Source organism: Podarcis tiliguerta (genome assembly GCF_965153285.1).
Source record: "Podarcis tiliguerta genome assembly, chromosome: 2".
NCBI lineage: Eukaryota > Metazoa > Chordata > Lepidosauria > Squamata > Lacertidae > Podarcis > Podarcis tiliguerta.
In genome coordinates, this window is record NC_139535.1 from 114,513,721 (window position 1) to 114,535,281 (window position 21,561).

Below are 21,561 nucleotides of genomic sequence, written 5' to 3' on the forward strand. Positions count from 1 at the left end.
CCAAACACTTAGAAGCTTGTTTCATATGTTACTCATGTGAAGGGGCTTCAGGTGTACAAGGGCTGCAAAGCTGGGCTGCAAAGTTGGCCTTCCCTTAAGGTCATCCAGTGCCTTCACTGAGCCCCCAGTGTTCATGCACTGAGCAAGGATATCTGATAGGTGACGCCTGTTCAATCAGGGTTCCAAGCCAGGTAAAGGTCCACACATGTAGGCTTCATTTTGACACTTGGAGGTTGAGTAAGGAAGAGATATAATATTAGGGTCGGGGGCATCAGCACAGCCCCAGTGCCCTGCAGCAAAGATACAGATCCCTCCATATGGTTAATCCATCTCTTCTCTCTGTGTTGGAATTAATCTCTGAACCAGGCCTTGTATTTGGTTTGATGTTTTACAACATACTTTTTCAGAGGTATGACTTTAGGTAAGTAGCCCAGCATTGCTGGATCTCAGACCAGGATGTCTGTCATGTGCCAGAAACTGGAACCTATTATCTAAGTCCCTTAGCTCCTTAGGGGTGGCATTTAATTAAGGTTTACCCACTGAAATTAAGGGAATGAACTTAGTCATGCTTTTTTCGTTTCAATGGGCCAACTCTGAATGCCATCCCTAGGCAAAAACTCCAGGTCAAGGAAAGCGCAGAAAACTTCCTGCACTTTCCCGGGAGTGCAGCTGTAGACATTTCTTGATTGTTTCCCTTCTTGAAAAACATCAAGCATGAAATGTCATAAGATGTCAAACAGCTGAATATACAAATACCATCTGCAGGCAGGACATTCAAAGTTCCCAGAGGAGAATTTTGAACAGAAATGATTTTCAGCTCTGGCCTCTGTTCAAATCACACACATAGTGGCTTCCAGTCAGTTCACACACCTGATTTCTTCCCCTTCCATCAGCTTCCGGTAGGTAAGAATCTCTATGTCCAGGGCCAGCTTGATATTCATCAGCTCTTGATACTCCTTGACAAGCTGAGCCAAGTCTTGCCTGGCATTGTGAAGAGCCTCCTCCAACTTGGCCAGTTTGGCTTTGGCATCATTGAGTGCAGATTCACCTTGCGCTCCAACCTCTTTGATGTTCTCCTCGAGACGCAGGCACTAGAATGGACAGAAGGCAACACGGAAAGTGATGAATGAGGGCACATGGCTTGGGAGTGCTCCATGCTCTCCTCTTGCTCGCTGCCTTCCATTTGACCCAAGTGAAATGCTGAATGGGTCACTCACAGGTATGTTCTCTCTGGAGGTGGACACTCCTTGGGGATGTTAGGTCCCTTGCAAGACTAGGGTCTGAAGTTACAACACTTCCCATGAGAGGGATGGAGAGATAGAGGAGGGTGGGAAGAGATGGACTTACCAGTCTGCTCTACCACTTGATGTATTCTGTCAGTAACAAATCATGCTGTGAAATTTGAGAACAACCACTCCCAAACCATGCTGGAAAAGCAACAATATTGAGTTCCAGATAAACTGTTCATTCAGCATTCAGCCTGGCTTGCTTGCCCAGAGTTTCTGTGGAGGTTAGACTGTAGCTAGACTTTATTGAGCATTCATCCTCATTTGCATGAGGGTTTGTTTGCATGCCATCCATTAATGATGCATTCATACCACGCTTTTCAATATATTTCTCCTGCTGCTTTCCTAATGGCAAAAAACATTCCTGGTTGTTTTTCGTGAATTTGTTGCACCAGGGTGACAGAGTGCTTGAATCTACCTTAATTGCACAAACCTAAATTTCAAGTATGCACTTGAATCCCTCCAGCAATAGAGAGAAAGTCTGGAGACACCCATATATAATTTCATTTATTAACAATAACAAATTTGTCAGGCTCTGGGTCCCTCCAGACTGCCAGTATTTTGCAGGAGGGATTGAACTGCATACCAGAACTTGGGTTTAGGCATATAAAGTGGATTAAAGGTCTCTGTCACCCTGTCACAACAAACCCACTTTGGAAAAACTTCAGAGTTTAATAAGGTTGGAAAGTAATGGAGAGATGCATTGAAATGTGTGAGGTGAAGGAATGACTAACAGGAAGAAGTGTAAACGAGAAAATTAAGGCAAATGCAAGGTGAATCCTCATAAGCGTGTAATTGCCTGCAAACTAATTAGAATGAATGCTTAATAAAGACTGAATATAGTCTAACCACTGTGTAAACTTTGTGCATGCAGATCAGAATGCTGAATAAATGGATCATCTGGAAGAGCCTGCTTGCAATAAATCAGATATGCGAAGTAGGTTAACAAAACATAGCAGACAAGATGCTGTCCTTTGATCCTATTGTAACTAATTTTACTAATGTTCCTCCACACCACACACTTTCCTTGTCCTAAGAGACAAAATCCCCACATTCCTGTAGGGCAGGGGTGTCCCATCCTGTTTCGCCACCTGAGGCAACCAGGAAGGTGAAACACCACTCCCACCAAAGCTTCACTTCCTGGGGTCACACAGCTGTGGCTTTCATCGAGATCTTGCAAGAAGTCCACAGTATCTTGGTGGAACCTGGAAGCCACAGCTGCTTCCCCTTGTGGCAGTGGGAGCTGGAGGTGTTCCCCACCTTGGGAGAAGTAGCAGTGAGATTTTGCAAGAACCACCACTGCATCTCCGGCAGTGGTAGAGGTGGGTGGGATGCCCTGCAGGGGTGCCTCCCCTTTGGATTCCATAGCCCAAGGCAACTGCCTTGGTCTACCTCAGGGGCAGGCCGGTCCTGGTGTAGTGTATAAGTTAGTTAAGGCCAGGAATGTTGAAGCCAGGGAATCCAGATACTGTTGGATTTCAACTCCCATCAGCCCTAGCCATCAAGGCCAATGGTCAAGGGACGGTGGGAGTTCTTGACCAATAACACCAGGAAGATCACAGTTACTCATCCTTGGCTCAGTTTTTGAGAAGCCTTGGATTGAACCAGGGACATTCTGTATGTAAAAGATGTGCTCTATGCTATGGCCCCTCTAGCATGAATACTGCCCAAACCACACCCTTGTTATGCCTGCCGTCTTTCTTCATAGTTGCTGTAACATTCAGCTGTTCCTATTGCATCAATTTCATCATGAATGTGGACAGGTCAAGCACTGTAGCCATATATACACCTAATTAGAATATAATGTGTGTGTGTGTGTGTGTGTGTGTGTGTTGAGTACAACATCTATGTGAAATCTTGATTTGGCATATGTCTTGATTTCCCCCCCCCCTCTCATTTTCCCACCTCCCACCAGCCACATCTTACTTGGCTTTTCAAGGACACGATGCAGGACCTCATTTTCTGGATCTGTATGTTTAACTCAGCAATCACCCTCCGGTCTTGAAGGAGATGGTCACCATACTTAGCAGACAGCACCTCTCTTTCATTCAGCTGGAGGAGAAAATGAAAATATATTACCCTCCTGTTAACAAAGCAACACATGGGCACCAAGTAAGAGGATCAAGGAATGGAGGGGCCATAAACAACACACCTTTCTGAGAAAACCTGCAACAATGACTGTACTCATTACCGCTGGGACTTTCTGTGTAAAATTTCCTTCCTTTCTAAGAACTCTTGAGCCCCGGGGATTAGCACACACATATAGAATTACCCTTTTGACCAAAGTGGCAGCATCTAATCCTTCCCAACTGAATGATAAATCTGTTTTCTTCTTGTACATCCCTTTTCCCATTATTCATCCTTATTTTCTTCCCCTTTCCTTGCCGCTTCAGCATGCTTGATCTGGGTAACACCATTCATGCCAAATTCCTGAGGTCTCTTTACTTCCTTCCCATCACTGGGAGATGACAATCAATTCTGCCCACCACGGACGAATCAGGTCTACCCCTTTCCATTTATCTGTTGTTGCTACTTGCCCTATCTGTATATTTTTGCAGGCTATGTACCGTATTTTTTGCTCTATAAGACGCACCAGACCACAAGACGCACCTAGTTTTTGGAGGAGGAAAACAAGAAAAAAAATACTCCGAATCTCAGAAGCCAGAACAGCAATAGGGATCCCTGCGCAGTGAAAGCAGCAATCCCTCTTGCTGTTTGGCTTCTGGGATAGCTGTGCAGCCTGCATTCGCTCCATAAGACGCACACACATTTCCCCTTACTTTTTAGGAGGGAAAAAGTGAGTCTTATAGAGCAAAAAAATACGGTAAGTGCTATGGTGGAACCAGGCGGCTATCATTTTCCTAAGTGCGGAGCGTATACTAACAGAATAGCCCTGTTGTGATTAAACACAGCCTAAATTCATGCTACCTTTCCAGGCTTTTAAGAAACATGCTATATATGTATGTTTTACGAAGAGAGAAATATTGGGAGAAATATAGTCAGGCCAGCTGTAAAGCATCCAGCAAACTCCTCTGTGGGTTAATATTTCAGAACAGATAATCATTCTGTGGGAATTAGACCAAAAAACCCCACTCTCTGGTCTACATCAGATATGTATGTATTAGTAGACTATCCCATCTCCACACAGTAGTCTGGGAGGTGCAGATCAGGTTGGTTCATATTAAGTTCTGCACCCATCCATTTCTGCATTCTTTCTTTGAGCAGCTCTGGCATTTTAAGCCCTCCACTTTTGCTGTGTCTTTCCATTAGGACTGGTGACACCATCAAGAGCTTGGGGGCAGTTCTCATTGACAAGCAGGTGTGTACCTTGCTTCGTGTGAGTGCCTCTAATTCTTCCCAGCTCCTGATAGCCAGGTCTTCATACTGAGCTCTCACATCCTCCACGATCCGGTGAGGGTCAGGGTTGTATCGGTTGTTATCAATTCCCACCACGACAGAGATGTCCTTGATTTGTGACATCACCTCTTCAAGTTCCTAAGTACAGCAGAAGGAAGACCGGGCTTGAGTTGTTGCCATGCATATGCAAGGTCATGTAATTACTGCTCACAACAAAGGGCTGGAAGCTCAGCTGCGCATGGATATAATATCAGTTAACATTACTTATCACTTTTTGATATTCAAAACTTTTCACCGACATTGTCTTAGCATAAGGTAACCATAGCACAATGCCCAGAGAGAGTGCAAAGGAGGTCACAGCTTTGCATAAAATGTGCACACACACATTATATGTGCAGAAGCAAGTTTAGAAATAATGACTATAATTTAAACAGAAATATGATACATCTTACCACAGTGGGGAAGATGGTGTAAGGTGGAAAATATGTCCCTACACCTCAGTAATCCCTACAACAGCTCTGCAAGGCAGGTGAGTATTGGTCCATATTGCTCAGAAATGTCTATGCTAACCAGCATCAGCACACTGGGGTGTCAAGAAGGGGTGTTTCCTGTTGGGAGATAACGCCGAGGCCTTGTGCCTTTCCCCAATGCAGTGTCACCCGGGATTCTTCACTCCGGTCTCCCGTCACGCTGATGCGACCCATACTCTCCTGGGACATGAGCACATGACCAGCAGAGTCCAAAATAGAAGTGTTAGCCTTGAGGTGCAACATCTAATCCTTATTTAGTATAATGAAACCAAACATAACAGTATAAAATAAACATGGCTCCTCTTTCTCTCTTCCTCAGAGAGAACGCTGAAACAAAACATCGCTGTGAGAGAACAGTGGGAGGTAGGGAGCAAACAGCGTATCTCCCTTTCAGCTTATATAGCTCAAACAATCAGCAGCTGAAATGCATTACATACAGACATGTGATCCAACAATCCTATAACTGCAGCGTAGGGAGGGGTGGAATCCTAACATCCCATCTGGAAATGAACCCGAGACCTTTTGCATGAAAATATGAGCTCTGCCCATGAGCTATTCCCTATTTCCACCTAGATCCAAAACCTACCTACCTACCTTCCTTCCTTCCTTCCTTTTCCTTCCTTCCTTCCTCCTTTTCTCCCTCCCTTCCTTCTCTCTCTCTCTCTCTCTCTCTCTCTCTCTCTCTCTCTCTCCCTCTCTCCCTCTCTCTCACATGTAGCAGCTCCCTGACCTCTGGCACATACCCACAGGATGACTGATGCTGTCATGATACAGAGGAAGGGTGCCCGGACTGCACCTAATAAAGACGGGATTCAGCTCAGCAACTCTCAAAGGCATCATAATCCCAGAAAGCAAACCACACACACATGCCTGCGTGGCTGAAGGGCAGGCAAGATCTAACTTGAAGGATTCCGAAGCCAGAACACTTTCAGTGTTTTTGTCCAGCTTCCTCCTCCTCCAACCTATGCCTTTCCCCAAACAACCTTGGTTTGTGACAGCAAGTCTCAGCTCTTTTGTTTTTACTCACTTTTATGGGAAGTTTAAAACTGTTTCCACATGGAGGGTTGCAGTTTGGCTTGCCCTGACTCTTGCCTCACTGGGAAGGAACAAAGGCAGAGGCTGGAATCCATGGTTTGCTCACCTGTAGCAAAAAACTGCTTGCCACCAAGTAGAGTTCTCAAATTACTGTCTCTTCCACATATACCGTATTTTTCGCCCCATAGGACACACCGGCCCATAGGACGCACCATGTTTTTTGGGGGGGAAATAAAGAAAAAAAAATTATTTCCCCCCCCAGGCGCTTGTGGGGCCGGCAGCGGGGAGAAGCGCTCTTCTCCCCGCCGCCCGCCTTCAGATCAGGTACGGGGACAGCGGGAAGACGCGCTGCGCCTCCCAGCTGTCCCCGGAGCTTGCGGGGCTGGCGGCGGGGTCTCCCCGCCTTCAGCCTCCAAACCACTTCAGGAGACAGCGGGATGGCGGCGTTCCACCTCCCCGCTGTCCCCCGACCTTGTGGGGCTGGCGCTGCGGCTCTCCAGGCTTCAGCGAAAGCCTGCATTCGCCCCATAGGACGCACACAAATTTCCCCTTCATTTTTGGAGGGGAAAAAGTGCATCCTATAGGGCGAAAAATACGGCACCTATTTCCTGAGTAAAGTAAACAAGAATTTTTGCACACCCCTCACCTTCATTTTAAAAGGAACTAAAGCCTAGAGGTATAGATGCAGAGAGAAGTATGTGTGCACAGTTCTGAAGCATTCACAGAAGAATGGCTACACCCAGGATATGTTAACTCTACAACAATTAAGGCTAGCAACTTTGGGGAGGGGCCAAGAGGCAGAGTCATGGCAGAAGAAGAAGAAGAAGAGAAGAGTTTGGATTTGATATCCCGCCTTTCACTCGCTTTAAAGAGTCTCAAAGCGGCTAACAATCTCCTTTCCCTTCCTCCCCCACAACAAACACTCTGTGAGGTGAGTGGGGCTGAGAGACTTCAAAGAAGTGTGACTGGCCCAAGGCAGAGCCAGGCAGATGTGATGAGCCATTAAAGGTAAAGGTAAAGGTAAAGGGGGACCCCTGACCATTAGGTCCAGTCATGACCGACTCTGGGGTTGCGGCGCTCATCTCGCTTTATTGGCCGAGGGAGCCGGCATACAGCTTCCGGGTCATGTGGCCAGCATGACTAAGCCGCTTCTGGTGAACCAGAGCAGCGCACGGAAATGCCGTTTACCTTCCAGCCAGAGTGATGCCTATTTATCTACTTGCACGTTGACGTGCTTTCAAACTGCTAGGTTGGCAGGAGCAGGGACCGAGCAATGGGAGCTCACCCTGTTGTGGGGATTTGAACCACCAACCTTCTGATCGGCAAGTCCTAGGCTCTGTGGTTTAACCCACAGTGCCACCCGCGTCCCTTGAGCCGTTAGCCACTTCATTAATTTTATCTTTAAGGTAGCTGATTTTGCTGCTAAAGAGCAACAGGGCTCCCCCTCTGTAAATGCATGAACTCTGACAATGTGAAGGCTGAACAGAATATCCAGTTTTCAAGCCACGTAGCTGAAGGTTCTGTTTAAAGATTGGGAGGGGCAAAAGGCTATCAGAACACAATATATAAACATATATGAGCAAATCATGCAGCCATGTGTGCACATTTTTATTTATATACACCACCCTCTGATAAAATATCAGGGCAGTGTACACTCTTTAAACCCCATTAAAACATCAGATAACAATAATTAAAATGACTGGCTACTCAACAAAAATTTAAACAACTGCACTTGCTTGACCCTTTTCTTTCATACCCTGTTTTCCATGGCCCAGAATCTTCAATCTAGATACTTGAAGCACAAACAATGCCATCTTGATACCATTTCCCCTAATACATGCATATATATTATGCATATATATATATATATATATATATATATATATATATGCATTATATATATATATATATGCATTATATATATATATAATATATATATATATATATATATATATATATGCAGGTTTTGGTGTCTTCGGGTGTCTTCCCGTGTAAAAGTTGGGGTGTCTAGGCGACGTTTCGACGAGGTCTCACTCGTCATCTTCAGGCTGGTGCTTTCGGCTTCTTGTTACTGGAACAGAGCAGGATCTTAGTGTTTGAGTTCCTATAAATACTGTTGAGGAGGTGTGGTGTATAGCCTCCAATGTTCTGGGCAGAGAGGAGGTTCCCAGGCTAGTGTGCCTTTTCTTCTTTTGTTCCTTAATTACTTGAGGGATATCTTGAGTGATTTCTTGAGTGATTTCCTGAATCCCACTTAGGTGGGTCATTAGGTGTGGATTAGTTGCTAAAGCCTTCGTGTCTTGAACTCTTGAACTTTGTGAAGAGTTTTTCTGAGAAGATGGCTGTACTGCACTTGGTTGTGCTCTGGCTTGGCTTCGTGTATAGGGGCGAGCTGTGGTTTTGTGGCCTGTGCCAGCCAGATCTGTGTAGGGATTGCAGGGGGGTGCAGCATCCGGAGGTGCCACCCTGGTTTGGCTACTGGATGGTGTCTGTAATTTATCCACAGATAAATTACAGACACCATCCAGTAGCCAAACCAGGGTGGCACCTCCGGATGCTGCACCCCCCTGCAATCCCTACACAGATCTGGCTGGCACAGGCCACAAAACCACAGCTCGCCCCTATACACGAAGCCAAGCCAGAGCACAACCAAGTGCAGTACAGCCATCTTCTCAGAAAAACTCTTCACAAAGTTCAAGAGTTCAAGACACGAAGGCTTTAGCAACTAATCCACACCTAATGACCCACCTAAGTGGGATTCAGGAAATCACTCAAGAAATCACTCAAGATATCCCTCAAGTAATTAAGGAACAAAAGAAGAAAAGGCACACTAGCCTGGGAACCTCCTCTCTGCCCAGAACATTGGAGGCTATACACCACACCTCCTCAACAGTATTTATAGGAACTCAAACACTAAGATCCTGCTCTGTTCCAGTAACAAGAAGCCGAAAGCACCAGCCTGAAGATGACGAGTGAGACCTCGTCGAAACGTCGCCTAGACACCCCAACTTTTACACGGGAAGACACCCGAAGACACCAAAACCTGCATTCCTGTACCCGTGAAAATCTACGAAAGCATATATATATATATATATATATATATGGTAGACACTGTTTGGTTAGATAACTGTATCACAAAATTTGGATAAATGCAAATGCTGAAAGATAGCTGTACTGTATTTTGGTTTGCATCAGTGGGTGCGGTCAGTGGACTAGGGGAACTACGCTAGAGCCCTAAATGTTCCCCTGGTGCCTTCTTCCCAAAGCCCAGGAAGCTCACAAACGTGACGTCACACCCCCATCACTGTCACAAGCTGGCGCCTCTCTGGCCCTAACTGTTCCCCTAGGAAAAATTTCACCGCAGGCCATCAATTTGCATATTGGTCTGGGAAGTGCAAATTTGGTAGATTTGCCTATAGAATGAACTGAATGGAATTTCTCTCCCACCTCAAGCGCTATGATATGTTTAGAACAGTTATTTCGATAAGGTTGGACAGAGAAACAGAAGAAAGGCTTGTGCAAAATTAACCAGTAGCTGTGAAACGGAAAATAGTAGAGGAACGTGGATCGAGACACACCCAGTACTGGATTTACGTAGAAGCTAAACAGCCTATAGCTTAGGGCACTGGCGGAGGAGCGGGGGGACCACACCGCTCCTGGCAGCGTGAGCCCAGTGGGGTGCCATTGCGGCTGCCCCCCGCCCATGCCGGGCGCCACGCCCCTTTGGGTGGTGTGTCACGCCCTGGGACACATGCCAGCCGCGCCCCCATCTGCTCTCCACCCCCCGGCCCCAGAGCATGAAGCTCTGCCACTGGCTTAGGGCCCCACTCTCTTGGGGGCCCCAAAAAAATTTAAAGGAAAAAAACACACCTGGATGTACATTTCTAAAATATAAGATAAAAAAAAATAAAATAAAACCTACATGCAGCAATGGTGTTTTGTATTGTGTAGGCTCCTATGATGTAAGTAATGGGCCCTGCCTGCTAGCCTGCTTCCCAAAATATCACTGGTTTGCTCATTTCTATATCAATTGCTTTGCTAAAATACATATTTTGTTATGTGCAAATGGCTTTAGAAATCTATTAGGTCCATAAATTACCATATAGCATACATTCAACACAAAAAACAGCGGCAATTTGTTGTTGACAAAGGACAGCTGGACATATAAAGGGCCCCATTACCTTCAGTAGCTTAGGGCCTCATCAAACCTAAATCCGGCCCTGGACACATCCATACATTCCTATTCCTAACATGTCAGGGAACTGCCATCAGTGCCGGAGGGAGAGAGCAAAAGCCAGAGGGATTCCAGAGAGCGTCCAGGGATCGGGAGATGCAGCCCATCTTCTGGGGAAGAGAATCAGCGTAGCACCAGTGGAGAAGGGGGGCAGATGGGGGAAGCGACGAGGCGGTCCCATGACTCCTTGCCTGGGACCAGCGGGGAGAGTAGGGGCCCTCCGTTGCCCACGCCCTCCTTGCACAGAAGGCTTTCGCGCAGAGAGAGTAGGAGAAGACTAGGCATCAAAGAGCTTCTTTGCTGGAAGAAGTTTAAGAAATGCCCACTGACAGATTCTGCCAGCGATTGAGTCAGCCATGGGTGAGTGGCTGTCCGGACAGAAAAGGTTCACTTTGGCAACCCAGCCAGGTGTTTGCACCCAACCGGGGAGATAAGCACCGGCTTACGCACAAGCAACCCCTAGAACCACTGTATTCTGCTCTGGTCAGACCGCACCTGGAGTACTGTGTCCAGTTCTGGGCACCACAGTTCAAGAAGGATACTGACAAACTGGAACGTGTCCAGAGGAGGGCAACCAAAATGGTCAAAGGCCTGGAAACGATGCCTTATGAGGAACGGCTAAGGGAGCTGGGCATTTTTAGCCTGGAGAAGAGAAGGTTAAGGGGTGATATGATAGCCATGTTCAAATATATAAAAGGATGTCACATAGAGGAGGGAGAAAGGTTGTTTTCTGCTGCTCCAGAGAAGCGGACGCGGAGCAATGGATCCAAACTACAAGAAAGAAGATTCCACCTAAACATTAGGAAGAACTTCCTGACAGGAAGAGCTGTTTGACAGTGGAATTTGCTGTCAAGGAGTGTGGTGGAGTCTCCTTCTTTGGAGGTCTTTAAGCAGAGGCTTGACAACCATATGTCAGGAGTGCTCTGATGGTGTTTCCTGCTTGGCAGGGGGTTGGACTCGATGGCCCTTGTGGTCTCTTCCAACTCTATGATTCTATGATTCTATGAACCATTACATAACACTACTGCAGTCTGGGCTTGGTTATAACTCTGACTTCTCCTCTGTTCATGCAGAACAGAGGTGGGGCTGTTTACGTTTAAAATGTCTAAATTTCAGTGCCATGTAAAGCTGGCCATAATCATTTACTAAATTTGTATGCCACCCTCCATCTGTAGATCCCACAGTGGTCATGAATGAAGCAGGTCAAACAACTGTGCACATGCCTGTTCACATATTGCTTCTGATAGCCATTTTTCCCTCCCAGTGTTTACCCAAAATATTCAGCTATGTGTCTTGGACACCTGAAATCCTATTTACCCTCTACTTTGTCTTCTGAATTTTTGTCCTAGACACTGCCCACACATTTTCAAACTTACTTCAGTAACCTTAAGGTCTAGTAACCTGCTTGAAATAAGTGAAGCATCCTGAAGCTGAGGATCAGAGGGTGATAAAATGTGCATGGTGCAATTTGAGGAAGAAGCAGGCGGGCAGCGGGTAGGGGAATCCACTGCTGCTGTTATAATCTCTTATGCTGATGACATTTGCATTTGTATATAGAAACTTCTGCGGGCTCTCTGCCTATCAAGACTGCTTGTGAAATAGAAAGTAGGGAGGAAGAGGACCAGAGGCACAGGAGGAGACAAGACATCCATGGAAAGAGCCTACAAAAAGTAATCTCTGCCAGTCCTAGCAACCATTATGGTCTCTACCTTCTGGCCAAAGCAACCAATGCACAAGAAAAATGGAAGCAAAGGAGACATGGTGACAAACTAGCTCTACTTTAATTAACAGGCCACTCCATTAATGTAATAACCTTGGAGTCATTTTATGCTGATCGCTGGAGCGCTGTCTGTGAAATGGGAGCAATAAATGGGAGTTCTAAACCTCAATGTGCATGATAAAGCCCAGGAAAGCTTTGAAACACCTCTTCCTTAATTTCTTTGGCATCAAACAAAGCAGGGAAGGTCAGGTGGCTTGAAGTGAGCCTGCATTTCAAGAGAGGGCAGGGCAAAGGCGCTATATCTGGCACAGGCAGAAGGAGGTAGATGGGGTTGGAGTGATTGCAGAAAAGCTTGGTTTAAGAAAGAGGTCTTGGAGCAGGATTCCAAGAGCAAAACAGAAATGGGTTGACAAACGAGAGTGAGAAAGATTGTCCTCAACAGAATGGGCTTTCCAAAGCAACTGGCAAGGCTGGGCCAGTCTCCACAATGGAGACGAACTGTCATGCTAGATTGAGCCAAGCAGTTCAGCAGACTCTCCTTGCGGATAGCATATCTTGAATTCCTAAGGAAAAGTCACCGTCTGATTATGTATCAAGGCCAAATGCAATGAGGGCGATGTGGGCAGGAGGGTGAGTGCTGCTGGGGAATTCCTTCCTGAAGCAGCTGAAGATGTTTGTGTCTCAAACAAGTAGGGCTGTCATTGCACCCTGGTTGCAGATCCTGTGCCTGGGGGAGAGTAGAGGTCTTGCTTCACAGCTTGGGTTGTAATATGTTTGGTGTAATATGTACTGGAAGGGTGGGCACATGCCACAGCTACATGCTCTATGCGTTTGACAAGATACTTTGACAAAATAAAACCTGATTTTTTAAATATATATATATATATATATATATAATTTGCAGTTGTTTTCCTAATTTGTCTCCGGCCATCATTGAAGCTACTGTGCTGCTGTTGTTGTTGTTTTGAAAAAAGAGTTTGCCTTGTCTTGCAAGGCTGTTCTTAAGGGATCAGCCTGGGCTGAGAAAGTGTCACTTGGTGTGCTCTGACGCCTCAGACAGTGTTTTCGTAAGATCAAATTGCATGGCTCCCACCAATTATTATGCGGCAGCATTGTTCGCTTTGCACTGATTTTGTATGGAGAATGAGCTGTAACCCACAGGTGTCTCTGTGTTTTGTTTAAAAACTGAACAGGCACTAAGGAGAACCTTCACTGAATTAGGAACATACAGAAAACTGAATTCTCTCTGGAAATTCACCGTAGACCAACAGCCCAATCTTTACGCAATCAAAACACACCTGTAGCCCACCTTGCTCTTTCATGCTTTCTCTTACCTGTTCATAGATATTTTTCATCAACTCTGCTACAGCAAGAAGTCCACTCAGTTTCGCTTCAAGTTCAGTTTTGTGGAGGAAGCCATTGTCCAGATCCTGTGTAGAACAGCAAGAGAAGAAGAGTTTGTGTTTTTTCATTTGAGTTGGAACTTTGGACCAAAAGTTAAGAGTGCCGCAACATATTGTTGAGGAGGGGAGAAGTACCCTCTGCTGACCAATGCTTAGATGCTCTCTAAACATTCCCACCATAACTCTGACTTTCCCCATTCAGAGCCACAGGGATTGAATAATCATACACTGATTCTCCTACTTCCATATGTGCAGTTACAAAATGCAAGCTGCTTAAAAACATACACCCGTGTCAAGAGTGGTTTCAAAAAAAACCTTCTGCTTTTGAGGAACACTTTCCATGTTGACTTCTTTGTTAATGAACCCTCTTACACATTTACTACTGCATCTCCAGGCAGTACAGATTATTCCGGGGCATGCTCAATTTGTATAAGGTGATGGCAAGCATATTCAATCTCACTGCTGCCACATTTGAGCTGCATCCAACACTCACCCGGCCTTCTTCTGAAGCTGCACATTGCTATGGAAGATCACAACATGTGTACAATCTACTTTCCAGGTTTGCTTTTCCTCCTCCACCTATCTTCTTGTTGGGAAACTTTTCAGAAGCTTTTGAGAAGGCCACCCAGATGCTGATGGACCACAACCCCCATCATCCCTGATCATTAACCATGTCGAATGGGGCTGATGGGAGTTGGAGTCCAACGGCATCCAGAGGACCACAGGTTCCATATCCCTACTTTAGAGGAACTCCAAACTTCCTGTTTGGAAACCAAAATCACAGATTGAGGGAGTTCTGCTATGTGTACCTGCTCTCATTTAGGTTTGGGTAATACACTTCCCTTTTTGCTTCATGTCCCAAAATATATGTAAGATTTTATCACTGCTTTAGGGTTGCATCCAACAAAGTTGTTCCATTTGTACAAGAGCTTCTGCAACAAACTTCCCTTCCCTCTCCTTTTCCTCATGCTGCCATTTGCTCTGGAGGGTTAGGGGCATGCACACCAACTCCTGGGACACGGATGGCGCTGTGGTCTAAACCACAGAGCCTAGGGCTTGCTGATCAGAAGGTCGGCGGTTCGAATCCCCATGACGGCGTGAGCTCCTGTTCCTCGGTCCCTGCTCCTGCCAACCTAGCAGTTCGCAAGCACGGCAAAGTGCAAGTAGATAAATAGGTACCGCTCCGGCGTTTCTGTGTGCTGCTCTTGTTTCGCCAGAAGCGGCTTGGGCATGCTGGCCACATGTCTCGGAAAAACTGTCTGCGAACAAACACTGGCCCCCTTGGCCAGTAAAGCGAGATGAGCGCCACAACCCCAGAGTTGTCCGTGACTGGACCTAACAGTCAGGGGTCCCTTTACCTTTACACCAGCTCCTAGGCACTAAGGCAGTTCCCCCCCATGTATTTTTGATGGGACCAGACCCCCTCAATGTTCAGAGGACGTTCGACTCTGCCCCTGGCCCTCAGGGCATCACTCATGTGACATCAGGATGTCAATCGGGCCCCTCAATCAACTTGCAAAGATGGTGCCTCTGGTTAGGGGGAACCCCATAAACAGATTTGGGAGGGATGGGGGGGGGGGAGGGAGGAAAAATTTTGTTGCACAAGGAGAAGTCCTTGCCCAAATGGTATGACATTGTTGCATATAACTCTTCATTCTGTTGGAAATTAAGTGGATCACAGAAGGAAGGAAGTTGGGCTGGTCCACAAATTACTCTTTGAATTAGAAGAAAAAATTAGGCTGTTGAATGGCACCAGCAGAGTAAACATAAAGGTAGTTGCAAGCTGGTTTCAATGCAGGCTGAACACATGTAAAAGGAATTCGTAATTCATAGCAGCAGCAGTGTATCACAGGGAATATTTTTTGACGCCCAGCTTTGTTTCGTACTTAAAGGTCCCCATAGCAATCACCTTCAATGAACATTCAAGGCTGTCCATCAAGAGGTGGAGTGAGGCAACTTAGAAGTAACACAAGAGCGTCGTTATGCCTTAAGAACAGGAAAGGCTGGAAATTTCTGTTTGCACTTAAAACATCATGGAAATCTTGAACAAGTTTCTTATAATCATACAGGTTTGTCCCAGACATGCTTGTCTGACTGCCAGATGACAATGAACAATTACAGGTTGTCTTGGTTCCAATGTTTTTAAAACCTCCTTTTCAGAAGAATAATTATAATCAAGGTCATAGGGCAAAATTATTTGATACAATAATATGGCTGCTGCCCAAAATCATGATTCATTTGCAGCAGTATCTAGAAATAACAAATGCTGTAAGGATTTGACAATTATCGCAGTCCAAGTTTCGCTTGTCCTGTAAGTGGCAGCCAGGACATTGACAAAACTAACAAGCTGGATTAGAAAGAGTGCAAATCAATTTTAAAAATTAAAAAGCCAAAATGTCTAATTTTGAGAATTCAATTTTGAACCCCTCTTTCACTTTATTCATTTCAGTAATATTTTTTTCAGCGTATAAATTATATTAAAAAAGAGATGGTTGACACCTTTTTGAACTTCAACCCTTTTGGTTTAAATAAGCACTTTGTTTGTTTTTCATTTATTCCTAGTGGTCCAAATGGACCTATAACCACCCTTTTCAGGCAGACACAACTTAGTCAGGTCTAACCACACTGTTTCCATTTTTCTCCCTCTTTGAAACCAGTCCATTTTCTCTCTTTTTGTCTCTCTCTCATGCCTGTCTGTGTCCATTCCAAAGCAGACAATCTCATCAAGGGACAATCTAGGAGTTCCTGGTTTAAATAAAAGAAGTGGCCCAAACCCCCCGAAATGGAAAAGCCTTTAAAAGTTTTCTCTCTCTTCCATAAGAGATTTTATGTAAACCTGCCAGTGATGCAGCTGTCATCGAGGGAGATGGGTATAGGGCTGGGAACCAGCAGTACCACTGCATGGAAGTGAAACTGAAGAGTTTTGGGTCTACTTTACCTTTTTGAGTGTCATGAAGGTGAATTCCATCCCAGTGCGTTTGTTTATTTCTTCCTCATATCTAAAGGAAAGGAAGGATGGCTGGTATGAATGAAATGGCAAAAGGTATAATTTAAGCAGTGTATATAATTTAGGCTCTCAAGATCTGTTTGTTTATTTCTTCCGCATATCTAAAGGAAAAGAGGGATGACTGGTATGAACGGAATGGCAGAAGGTATAATTTAAACAGTGCATATAATTTAGCTGCTCTGGATTGATTTCCATTTTCTGTTTAGGAAACAGAACCGGTGTTTCCTTCACATCCATCCCATCCCACTCACACGTCACAAAAAAAGTCACGCCTGAACTATCATCTCATTAACTTGTGAATTATCATACCTCTTAGAGACATAATTTTGAATGATGGGCCCATTCTGCTGGATCCTGTACAGATATTGCTGCAATAAGAGATTGCCCCTGCCCTAAAGGGTTTGTAGAATGACTAGAAAATGTTTGGGAGGAGAAATAACGTGAGAAATAATAGCAGACGAAATAAGGGCACTGGGCGAGTGCAGAAGATGTAGGAAAATAATCTCTAATTAGCATGTGGCTAATCACGTCATCCCACTGCCTCAAAGAACAAAAGAGATTTCCTTCATCTGCACCACCCCATTTCCTTCTTCCCAAGCACAGTTCAAAACGATTGTGGCATGGTGGCTGGTGGCTGTAGGTCCTTGGTGGTCCTCTCCAGCACCACACCACAGTTCCTTATCACATCAGATCAGGGTCTCGCAAACTTGGGTCTCCAGTTGGTTTTGGACTACAGCTCCCATCATCCCAAGCTAGCAGGACCAAGGGTCAGGGATGATGGAAACTGTAGTCAAAAAACAGCTGGAGACCCAAGTTTGGAAAACACTGCATCAAATGCCCATTTGAGAGCCAGTGTGGTGTAGTGGTTAAGAGCGGTAGTCTTGTAATCTGGGGAACCGGGTTCGCGTCTCCGCTCCTCCACATGCAGCTGCTGGGTGACCTTGGGCCAGTCACACTTCTCTGAAGTCTCTCAGCCCCACTCACCTCACAGAGTGTTTGTTGTGGGGAAGGAAGGGAAAGGAGAATGTTAGCCGCTTTGAGACTCCTTAAAGGGAGTGAAAGGCGGGATATCAAATCCAAACTCTTCTTCATTTCATATGGTTACTTCCCATGACAGTGCTTCTCTCTTACCTTATCTGCATTAAGAATGTTTATATTATATCCTATGGTATAAGAAGGGGCGCGGGTGGCGCTGTGGGTAAAAGCGTCAGCGCCTAGGGCTTGCCGATCGAAAGGTCGGTGGTTCGAATCCCTGCGACGGGGTGCACTCCCGTCGTTCGGTCCCAGCGCCTGCCAACCTAGCAGTTCGAAAGCACTCCCGGGTGCAAGTAGATAAAAAGGGACCGCTTACTAGCGGGAAGGTAAATGGCGTTCCGTGTGCTGCGCTGGCTCACCAGAGCAGCGATGTCACGCTGGCCACGTGACCCGGAAGTGTCTCCGGACAGCGCTGGCCCCCGGCCTCTTGAGTGAGATGGGCGCACAACCCTAGAGTCTGTCAAGACTCGCCCGTACGGGCAGGGGTACCTTTACCTTTACTATGGTATAAGAAACAGCATCTACCACCACCCCCTGCATGGAACAATAATTATAGTGTCTCAAAATGTGAACCAAGGGGCTCAACTAATGGAACCCTTTCTAGAGAACACCAAATACAGAGCGGACACCTAGGGCAGCTGCTGCCATTTTATATTATTGTGATGGGAAGAGTTGCATTGTGTTGACTGATGCTCACCACCACCTGCTGCTTCCATCCTTTCTACAGTGTGCAGCAGCACATGTTAGAGCTACAATGACTAAGATCTCAAAGCCCTATATCTCCAATTTCATCTGCTCAACTTACATACAGCTTTGCCAAAGGATGACAATGCCAACGTCTCCAGGCTTAACAGAACTGGATGGACAGGGTGGTGCCCCCTTGTATCTAAGTTCCCAGAAGAGGCCCCATCACTGCAGGTGTTTTAAACAGGTTTGTTAAGGAGCTACAGAAGATGTGATGGGAGTGAGGCAACTCCATTTTGTGATGCTGGCAGCCTGCAGTCATAAAGACACTTGTGATCCATTTTCTTCTCAACAGGAAGTAATGGAATGTAGCCTTGGGTGGCATGCAGGTCCCACAGGGGCCCCTGAGGCAAGCTGTGAACACAATGGACTGCATTAATATCCCCTAACAACTTAGAATGCTTTCTCTTCGGTAATGCAATAGCTTGTTATTGTCTAAGTAATAAAAAGCATGCCTTTACTGAGATCAAATGAGAGCGGTGTTGAGGCATGGCTGAAGGGCTGCAGATGTTGTGTGTTATCGATACGACTATGATACATTTTACTCCGGCCCCCCGCCTTTCGGTTTCTGGGCATAACCAAGGAACTGCATTTAATTCTTTCCCCCTCTGCCAGGTAGAAAGCTCTTTAAATTACCTTAAGATGTTGGTTTCAGTCTGCACCTTGTGCCTTAGCATTGCACAGTGCCTCACAGTAGGGTTCCCTGGCTGCAACCTGGAGAATAAGTCTCTCTCTTTAAATGTGACAGACTGGGGGCAAAGTGGGGGCTGAACCTGAGCACAAATAAGAAGAGCTCTGCTGAGATGGACTAGTCTGTCCCCTTCTGCATCCTGTTTCCAAACAGATGCCTATGGCAAACACAGAAGTTGGACAGAAGGGCAATAGCTTTCTTCTACTGTTGTTCTCCAGAAACTGGTATTCAGAGGCATGCAGGTTCTTGACTAGTAGCCACTGATAGCTTTATTCTCCACCAGACTGTCTAATCCTCTTTGAAAGCCATTTATAACTTCTGCACTAGGCATTTACTATGTAATAGCCACACTTTGTTGACTGACGTTTTCCAGGGCATTTGCAGGACACCATCAACATCACGCTATTGTATTCTTTGGTTTTCCTCATGCTTCTCTCATTTCTTGCAGAACACAGTAGGGTAGGGTAGTGGAACGATCTCCACAGGTCTGGTCACCTTATGCCCTTCATTAAAAGGGTGTTTTTCTAATGTGTGCAGTGACCAGTGCTATTTTTCTAGAAGAGGTGCTGGAGCTCAGTACAAACATCTCCCTTGTTCTCTTAGAATGGCAATGGTGCCCATTTGAGAGGTGCCAGAGCTGAGCTCCAGTGAAATCTGGCTGAAAAAAAGCCCTGGCAGTGAGATATCAGAGCCTATCACCACGGAAATACTTACTATTTCACAATAATCTTCACTACTCATAACAGTGGTACCTCTGGTTATGAACTTAATTCATTCCGGAGGTCCGTTCTTAACCTGAAACCATTCTTAACCTGAGGTATTACTTTAGCTAATGGGGCCTCCCACTGCTGCTGTGCCGCCGCCGCACGATTTCGGTTCTCATCCTGAGGTAAAATTCTTAACCCAAGGTACTACTACTGGGTTAGTGGAGTCTGTAACCCGAAGTGTTTGTAATCTGAGATGTTTGTAACCCGAGGTATTTCACAATGAAGTGCTTTCACAGAATTAGGCCGGGGCCATGGAAATGTTCGCCCATTTTCAGATCTGGCGTAGGAGCCTTCAAGCAGGGGTAAGGGAACAAATTCAACATGCAGAAATCCAGGCAAGGACAGAAGGACACGCCTGGCCATTCAGAAGCTTCATACAGCTAGCCATAATAGAAGCCGGTCTTGCAAACCTCTGTTCCAGAGATGGGGAAACTGTGGCCCTGCAGATGTTCTTGGACCAGAGCTCCCTTCATTACTGACCACTGGCCAGGCAGGCTGGGGTTGATAGGAGCTGGAGTCCAAGAACATTTGGTGGCTACACGTTCCATAACTCTACTGTACTTGAAGTGCGACCCGAACATGCAAGGTGACTTGCTGGGCTAAGTCAAACCCTGAAGCCCCTGAACCAGCAGTGCAGTCAATGCAGACACCATGACTCTGTATGAAAAAGCCCCAATGAACAGAAAGAGCCCGAGGCTGAGGGAAGAGAGCTCTTCCAATTCAGAATGGGTGATGACAGCACCTCCTCCCCACCTTGGGAGCTACCTCTTTCATAAGCCCCATTACAAGGATAGTGGCAGAAATGTTGGTTCTTCTGGTTCTTCTGCCCTTTGGCTGGAATGCTTGACTTGTTGCCAGAGCACACACGCTACGCTTAATTACAGCCTGCCTCATGCATACAACCCTGATCCCTCTTCGTTCTCTTTTGCAACTCCTTCTAATACCTCCTGCCTTCAGCCCACCCTGAGAGAAGGCTTTATGTATTGCAAGGCCCTGACATACTTTACCCGAGGGAGGTAGGAGAGGAGCAAGCAGGAGGCATGTCGGTCTTGATGGGGTTGCAGAGCAACCTGATCAAAGCCTGCCAAACCATCCACGTTCCTTTAACCAGGGCTGATTGCGTAGGAGTCCCTGGTATCAAGGACATGCATCCAGGAGTTGACTCATACGGACATGGAAGGTTCATTCCCAACTACAACAGCTGGAGATCCTCACTGAGAATCACAAGTGCAGGGCAAGGAGGGTGGTGGTGGGGATTAATTATAAAGTACCCACTAGGTAAAACCCATATTGTATACCATAAAGGTAAAGGTACCCCTGCCTGTACGGGCCAGTCTTGCCAGACTCTAGGGTTGTGCGCTCATCTCACTCTATAGGCTGGGAGCCAGCGCTGTCTGCAGACACTTCCGGGTCACATGGCCAGCGTGACAAGCTGCATCTGGCGAGCCAGCACAGCACACGGAATGCCGTTTACCTTCCCGCTAGTAAGCGGTCCCTGTTTATCTACTTGCACCCGGGGGTGCTTTCGAACTGCTAGGTTGGCAGGCGCTGGGACCGAATTACGGGAGCGCACCCTGCCGCGGGGATTCGAACCGCCAACCATGCGATCGGCAAGTCCTAGGCACTGAGGTTTTACCCACAGCGCCACCCGCATCCCCCTATTGTATACCATACCTTATTTTAAAATATTTTATTTTATTTGTTATAACATTTCTATCCCATCTTTCATCCAAAGGACTCAAGGCAGCATAT

General features: G+C 46.1%; 1 protein-coding gene across 1 annotated transcript in view; it reads right to left on the minus strand.

Annotated features, from left to right (window-relative positions):
* The window catches only part of LOC310671387 (uncharacterized protein), a 50,854-nt gene that overhangs the window by 6,733 nt on the left and 22,560 nt on the right, over positions 1-21,561 (minus strand). The window contains exons 3-7 of the mRNA XM_083427293.1: positions 16,504-16,564; positions 13,497-13,592; positions 4,614-4,781; positions 3,213-3,338; positions 871-1,091 (exon numbers count right to left, since the gene is read on the minus strand). Of these exons, the coding sequence (XP_083283419.1) occupies positions 871-1,091; positions 3,213-3,338; positions 4,614-4,781; positions 13,497-13,592; positions 16,504-16,564 (672 nt within the window). The remainder of the gene's footprint in view (positions 1-870; positions 1,092-3,212; positions 3,339-4,613; positions 4,782-13,496; positions 13,593-16,503; positions 16,565-21,561) is intronic.